This window comes from Macaca nemestrina, chromosome 9 (genome assembly GCF_043159975.1).
Source record: "Macaca nemestrina isolate mMacNem1 chromosome 9, mMacNem.hap1, whole genome shotgun sequence".
Lineage (NCBI taxonomy): Eukaryota > Metazoa > Chordata > Mammalia > Primates > Cercopithecidae > Macaca > Macaca nemestrina.
In genome coordinates, this window is record NC_092133.1 from 29,694,029 (window position 1) to 29,702,310 (window position 8,282).

General features: G+C 42.9%; 1 protein-coding gene across 2 annotated transcripts in view; it reads right to left on the reverse strand.

The window, feature by feature from the left end:
• Positions 1-6,395, reverse strand: part of LOC105478317 (STE20 like kinase) — a 61,015-nt gene extending 54,620 nt beyond the window's left edge. For both annotated transcript variants that reach the window (XM_011735440.3, XM_011735439.3), the window contains exon 1: positions 6,120-6,395. In XM_011735440.3, coding sequence (XP_011733742.2) covers positions 6,120-6,269 — 150 coding nt within the window. In that variant the 5' untranslated portion in view covers positions 6,270-6,395. The remainder of the gene's footprint in view (positions 1-6,119) is intronic.
• Positions 6,396-8,282: the final 1,887 nt, after the last annotated feature.

The following is an 8,282-nucleotide window of genomic DNA, read 5'->3' on the forward strand; positions in this document are numbered from 1 at the left end:
AGAATGGTCAAGTATCTCAAATGGTCCTGATAGGTCAAGTAAGAATGGTAAGTGTACCCTGAATTTAGGGACGTGAAGAATCTTAAGACCATGGCAAGAGTCATTATTGGGGGAAGTGGTGGGTGGAGGTTGTCAAATAAATAATACAAGAAAATGTCACAGAACTGAAGGACGTAAGTCTTTGGATTGAAAGGACTAACCAAGAGCCCAGCAAAACGAAGGAAGATGACGAGACCTACATCAAAGTACATCACCATGAACAGAGGATAAAAGAAAATCCTAAAGGCTATTAAGAGAAAAAGATGGCAAAGGATCCAGGAAGCAAAATGGCATCAGACATTCAACAGCAACTCTTGAAGCCAGAAGATAATGAATGGAAGAAAGTCTTCAAAACTAACAGACTCTAAATCTTAAAAATTCTTTAAAAACTTACTTTTAAACTAGAATTATATATATTAAGTTGTGACCTTACAATAAAGACATATTTAGACAGGCAAGTTCTTAAAAACTATGTTTTCTATGGATCCTTTCTCAAAAGGCTACTAAAGGCTGTACACAACAAAAACAAGGAGGAAATACGAACAGGAAAAACAAAGTGTTTAAAACATCCTTGAAGTAGTTTGTGTTCCCAAAATTTCTAGGGAAAAAACTGTAACTCATTATTAAGATACTAAAAAAGACCTAAACAGAGATAAAACATGCACAGGTGGGAAGACTCAATATCAAAAAGAGGTTATAATTTTTCCAAAACTAATTTATAAATTCAATGAGCTCTCTCCCAAAAAAACAGGTTTTTTTTGTTTTTTTGTTGTTTTTTTTTTTGTGGCACTCAACCAGGCTAACTCGAAAATGTACACAGAAGCCCTGAGGGCCAAGAATAATACTAAACTATGTTGAAGAAACAGCAGACATTTATTTTAATGCTTTCCTAATTAAGACAGTGGGATACTGGTACAGGAATAGACAAATAGATCAATGAAGAGAACAGAGAATGCAGAAACAGACACATGCTACACAACAGAGCACTGCAGAGCAGTGGGGAAATATTTTTCTTTCCAGTGAATAGTTCTGGGACAATCGTGTATCCATATGGGGAAAAAAATGAAACTGGACCCCTACCTCACACCATTTACAAAAATCTAGGTAGATTGTAGATCTAATTGTCAAAGAAAAGCAAAACCATAAAGCTTTTAGAAGATAATATAGAAAATTATCTTCATGATCACAGGCTAGGAAAAAATGTCTTACATAACACAAAAAGCATCAACTGTAAAGGAAAAAAATTACAAACTGGACCATGTTAAAGAATTCATAAAAAGACACTACAATGAGAATGAAAAGACAGGTCTCAGAATGAGAATATACTTGCAATAACTATCACCAGCAAACAGTTAAAATTCAAAACACATATATTGTACACACACACACACACACACACACACACTCAACATATAAACAAAAAGACATCAATAGAAAAATGAGTAAGAGACCCGAACACAAAAGAAGAAATTCAGATTACCAAAAATATATTAAAAGAATTATTTTTAGTAATCTGTGAAAGGTGAATTAAACACACAATAAGAAATGTAACACATTATCAGGCTGTCAAAAGTTTAAAATTCTGACAACACTAAATGTTAGCAAAGATGCAGGGCAAGGAAATTCTTAAACTGCTGGTGGGAATGTAAACTTGTGTAATTAGTTTGGCATCATCTGGTAAAATTAAAGATACACTACCCTATAACCTAGCAATTCCATTCCTGGATTAACACTTAGTGAAACTCATGCATATGTGCAACTACTATTTTGTGTAAGAGCCAAAAACTGAAAGCAACCAATATATCCACTAATAGTACAATAGTAAATAATTGGTGATATCATCATATAACAGAATACAATGCTACAATAAAAAAGAACTACAGCTCTATGTGATAAAGATGAACCTCACAAACATAATACTGACTTTGAAAGAAGCAAGACACAAAAGAATATGCTCAATATGATTCCATTCATATAAAGCTCAAGTGCATACAAAACTAAATTTATAACATTTAGGGATATAAACCTAGACAGTAAATGATTAAGAAAAGCAAAAAAACGAATAATTTAAAGATATGATAGTGGTTTCCTTTAGGGAGAGAGAAAGTATTAGACACAGAAAGGAGGCAACAGGGATTCTCGGATGTTGGCAGAATTCCTTGACACTGATGGTTGTTAATAATTAATTCACTTCATTATCTGCTAAATGTATATGTTTCCATACTTTTTAATACAAAGATTATATATTTTACTATTTTTTAAAAGACACAAAGACATCAGTTGTCATACAGAAATCACTTTCATCCAGCACACAGCCAAGAGTTTAGTTTAAACTGGTTTAATAGATAATATAGCTTTCCAGAAATGCAATTCAATTAATATCTTATGTCATTCTTTTTTTCTGTTAAAAACAAAAGAAATCCAGTGGGGGGAGCAGGGGGCAGTGGCTCATGCCTGTAATCTCAGCACTTTGGGAGGCCAAGGCAGGCAGATCACCTGAGGTCAGAAGTTCAAGACCACCCTGGCTAACATGGTGAAACCCTGTCTCTACTAAAAATACAAAAAATTAGCCAGGCACAGTGGCATGCACCTGTAGTCCCAACTACTCTGGAGGCTGAGGCAAGAGAATTGCTTGAACCTGGGAAGCGGAGATAGCAGTAAGCCAAGATTGCGCCACTGCACTGCAGCCTGGACGACAGAGAGGGACTCCATCTCAAAAAAAAAAAGAAATCCAAAGATTAAAAAATTGTGAAGGATATGACCTATCTTCATTTATATATCAAATAATACTATTTTTAAAAGAGAAAATAAATTTAAAGTAGTGAAGTTTTTTCAGGCAAGGAAGTAACTGCTAAATGTGTACAGTGCTGGACTGAGTGGAAGGAATACAAGTATACCATGGAAGAATGACACAAACTAAATACACAACATGATTACCTATAGGTTACACACCCCAAATCTGAAAATCTACTCTGAAATGCTCCAAAATCTGAAACTTTGAGTGCTAACATGACATGATGTTCAAAGGAAATGCTCACTATAGCATTTTCAATTTCAGATGTTCAATAACTAAGTATAATGCAAATATTCCAAAATCCAAAAAATTCCAAAATCCGAAACACTTCTGGTCCCAAGCATTTGGGAAATGGGATACTCAACCTCATCTCTATTTACAATATGATCTTTGTAAGTTACCAATTTCCATAAGCAAATGATAGAATCAAGTTTATAAACAGTTTTCTACTACATACTACTATGTACAATGTTAAGGTTCCACAGCTTTTTCCCCCAAATATAAGGAAGTTTATAAATCCTCAATTTCTACGGAATCTTGAAAAACAAAAACTTTTAGAAAAAAGAGGCCATAAGAAGTCAGATAAGTTTTAATTTCAAATTTTATTTTTTTAAAAACTCACACCCTACTCCTTAGAAGCAGACAGCAGTGAAATGAAAAAAGAAAAAATAGTGCCAGCCCACGCTCTTCAAATATCATGCTAAAATACAGTCATCAAGACCACAGAAATTCTTCTTGACACGATTTTATAGTGCTCAAATAACTACATGAAATAAGACTCTTGTTTTTCAGAAAATTTTCAATTAATGTCTCAGTATAGGAAGATAGATCACATTTTGCAGAAAGTGTCGTGAAAGAATAACACAGGGCTTTAGTATCTCCACACAATCTGCCCATGCCATTAGAAACCAACAAAATGGTTTATTATCTTCTTGGTTCCTTTTCCTATCTCACCCGATATTTTGCATCTATGAGCTCTAAAATGTAATTTCTACCATTTACTGAGCCCTTTCAATGTGCCTTATATTTATTATCTTCTTTAATCCTCACACTGAGGATATCTTACGGATGAGCAAAGTTAGGTATAGGACAAATAAGAAACTTGTTCAAGGTCATATGCTGCTATTGCGTGAGAGAGCTGTTATATTCCAACTTCAGAGCCAGTGCTCTTACTACTAAACTGTTTATATTCGATAAAACATATTTACACCATGAAAACTGCCCATAATCACCTACCACCTTCTAACTACAAGATTCTAGGTGCCTTGAGGATTTATTTTTGCCTTTCCAGGCTAAGTACATACTCACAGAACTTTAATGGGTGAAAGAATCTCAACTCTTAAGAAAGTCAGTATTATGGCTAAGAAAACGGAGGCCCAGAGAAGTTATGTGTTTTGTCCAGGATTACAAAGCCGGTTTCTGACAGCCAGCACTAAAACACAACGCTAGATTCCTAGGAGTGATCTTCCCACTACACTGAAGCCTTGCATCTTATGTAGCTCTTGCTGAAACCCATACTCTACCCTCCACACAAATAACAAAGCTTATTTTGCCAACTTCCACAGCATATGATAGCTTCCACGATAGCATTCATATGTAGATAAAACACATTCTTTCATTTCAACAAGTAAACAGATACATCACTATATGCTAAGGCAGTGGATGAACCCAAATACATATCAAAATTTTGGCCCTTAATTTTATTATAGAAACATAAACATATTAACTGTAATAAGTGACGAGTGCTATAATAGCCATGTGAACAATGTGTTCTGAAAGCACACAGAGAGGAGGAGATACTTCAGCCTGGATAAAGAATGAGGACTGGGGTTTTGACATGATGCATTTGAGGCAGGGCAAAGGCAGAAGTATAATGGTGCTTAGAAAGTAGCCGGCAGCCGGGGATGGTGGCTTCCCGCCTGTAATCCTACCACTTTGGGAGGCCGAGGCGGGCGGATCACCTAAGGTCAGGAGTTCGAGACCAGCCTGACCAACACAGAGAAATTCTATTTGTACTAAAAATAAAAAATTAGCCGGGCGTGGTGGCACATGCCTGTAAACCCAGCTACTCCGGAGGCTGAGGCAGGAGAATCGCTTGAACCCGGGAAGGGGAGGTTGCAGTGAGCTGAGATCGCGCTATTGCACTCCAGCCTGGGCAAAGGGCGAAAAAAAAAAAAAGGAGTGGGCAAAATGCTCTCATTTCTTCCAGTGACTGTTAAAATAAAAAACAATACTAAATATGGGCTCAGAAGACCTGAGTTCAAGTCTAGGCTGAGACTCATGTGGCTGTGAACAATTTCAATATCTTCATCTGTGAAATGTGGATACTAATACTGACCTGCCTACCTCACAAGATTTTTATGGGGGCCAAATTATTTGAAAGTACTTAACTTCAAAGCCCTGTATAAACGTAAGTTATTTTCTTACGTTTTCACTTCTAGGCAACCCTGTGGGTCCTTCCCCTAAACGCTGTCTCATAAAAAATTCGCCCTTCAGGATGAAAATACTCCAATGACATCATTCATATGTCTAGGAGATATATTATTACTAGGAGACCATATTACTAGGAGATAGTAAACAGTTAACATTAGTGCCTTCAGGTTGAAACGCCAAGCTTCTTCCTATTGAAATAAATATATGCGTGTGTGTTTTTAATTTCTTAAGCGCTGATACTTCTAGTCAATGCTTACTATAAATATATTTAAAACTAGTACCACATGAAGGTCTTCTTTTGGAAATTTTGTCAGAAATTCCATTCCATTTTATAGTATGCTGTAGAGCAACCAACTCAAGAAGAGACCGCAAGTAGCAATCACTTTGATCCCAACTAGTTCTGTATTAGCTCTAGATACAACCAGAAAAATACCCTGGACCCTAAAAAGGGAACTGTTACACTACAAGCATGCACGCGAATGCAGGCAGTAGACAAATCCACTGCAAAGTGCAATGAGTTTCTCATTCTAAAATACCTGAAGGGCACAACCAGACCCCTCCTATAAATTAAGGAACACTCTCATTTCCTTTGAAGTTCGACAGAGTAGACTTTATAACCCTGTCTCCCTTTCCAATCGCTCTTTAAACTCCATCCAGGCCCCATTTTGTTCCGTAAACCCGACTTCTTACCTACTCCTTGGATGACCAGCCAAGTAAAGTTGCATCGAACTGTAACAGTCAAAAGAAGGAGCAAGAGACAGGAAAGGGACTAGGGGAGCAGAAGTCCTCCCGCCACTCCAGGGCAGTGGCTGTTTTATCTTCGCAGTACAACTTCCCGTTTTCTCCTTCTTACCTTGTACACCTTCCCAAAGGCTCCGTCGCCCAATTCTCCTATAATCTCCCAAAAGTCTTCGGGGTTCAGGTCCCTCTTCACGTGTTCGTACTGCTTCTTCTTCTTCTCGCTCCCCAACTTGAAGATCTTACGGAAATTGAAGAAGGACATTTTTCCTCCCAACACAGAGTTCCTTGCACTTAAGGACTAAAAACAATAAAAGGCAAAGTTTCTCCTCCCTGCTCTCCCGCGCGAGCCCGGCTGGCGGCGGCGGGCGCGGCGTCCCTCGGCCCCCGCAGCTCCGGCCGGGCGGTCCCGGGAGAAGGCGGGGCGGCGACCCGGGCTCCGGCCCGCGGTGGGGGTGCTGCGCGAGCGGCCCCTCCGCCAAGCCCGGCCCGCGAGCGGCGCGGTGGACACCTCGCCTCCGGCCCACCCTCCGGGAGCGGCACCTGCCCGCAAGCTCGCTCCCACTCGGCCTGGTCCGACGGGTCCGAGCGGTCAGGACGCCCGTGGCGGCGGCGGCGGCGGCTTAGGCCCGTGTCACGGCGAGTCTCCAGGGGCGGCGGCTACTCCGGGAAAGAGAAGCGGCCGGCGGCCTCGGAGGCGGGCAGTCGAGGAGCCGAGCCCTCCCGCCTCGGGCTGCGAGCCTAGGGTCTCCTCCGCCGCCGTCCGCTCCCGCGGCGCAAGGCCCGCGCGTCCCCTCGGGTCTAGGGCGCCGCCGCCGCCTCCGCCGCCTCCGCCGCCTCCGCCGCCTGGCTCCCTCCCTAGCCCACACAGCCTCGGCCTGGAGCGCGCGCCGACGCCGACTCCGTAGCGCGCCCGCGCGCTTTCCCGGCTGCGCGCCCGCCCGGTCACGCGCCCTGCTCACCGCGCGCTCGCGTTGGGGCGTCCCCTCTGGCCCCGCGCACGCGCGCTGGGTCCCGCAGACTGGCTGTCCCCGAGGGTTCGCGTGAGCGGAGCACCGGGGTTGGGGTGCGGGGGCCTAGTGTGATGGACGCATTTGCTCTTTGGTCCCTGACGATTGTTTCTCATTTGCCCTCCAAGGCCCAAATCCTGTCAGTCCACGACCTTGGTGGAGCGGCCCCCGTGGGCAGGACCCTGTTGATTGTGCTAGCGGATGTTGCCTCCATTCTGGATCTGGGAAAAACTGTGGAGTGAAAGGCCGACCTATTAGGGTTGGGACCCGAAAGCGGACTTTTCCGCTCTCAGATGGGCCCCAGGTACAATGAGAGGGGAGTTTGTGTGGTGGTTGTGAACTTGAGCTTTGGAGAGAGAGAACTGTGACCTTGGGCAGGTAACCTCTCCGAGTCTCAGTTTCCTCGCTGTAAAATGAAGATCCTAATAGTCCCTACCAGAAGGTTGTGAATGAGGCAGTGGATGGAAGCCTTTTGCGCGGCCCCTGCACCCGCAAACGCTCAATCTTAGTTCTTACTCTTGTTGTTTTAAGTGTGCAGGCAAGATAGACACAGATACCTAAAAATTGTTTAACACAACTTTTTTTTTTCCTTTTTTTCTTTTTCTTTCTTTTTGAGACGGAGTCTCGCTCTGTTGCCCAGCCTGGAGTGCAGTGGGGCTAACTCGGCTCACTGCAAACTCCGCCTCCGGGCTTCACACCGTTCTCCTGTCTCAGCCTCCGGAGTGGCTGGGACTACAGGCGCCCGCCACCACGCCCGGCTAGTTTTTTTCTATTTTTAGTAGAGACGGGGTTTCACTGTGTTAGCCAGGATGGTCTCGATCTCCTGACCTCATGATCCACCCGCCTTGGCCTCCCAAAGTGCTGGGATTACAGGCATGAGCCACTGCGCCCGGCCCCCACTTCTCAAGTGATGACTGCGACACTCCCTTGAGGGTAAAACTAACTTATGGCCACCTCCACAACTGTAAACCTGGTGTCACTCTTGGTGACTCCACCTCAACTAAGGCCCCCACTTCCTGATCTGCCTCCAGCCCCCTTGGACAGCACTCTCTGGTGAGGCAGTGTGGGCGTTGGCTGGAATCCGTCAGGTGGTGACCTACCTTCTCCTCCAAGGCAACTCTTTCAACCCAGATGTTTGTTGTTCATCACAATATACAAGTACCCAGCAACATTCCTGGCATATAATAGGAAGGCAGATCTGGTGAATGAATGAATGAATGAATGGCGATATCTGGAGCAGAGACAATGTATATATATTGCTGTTTATG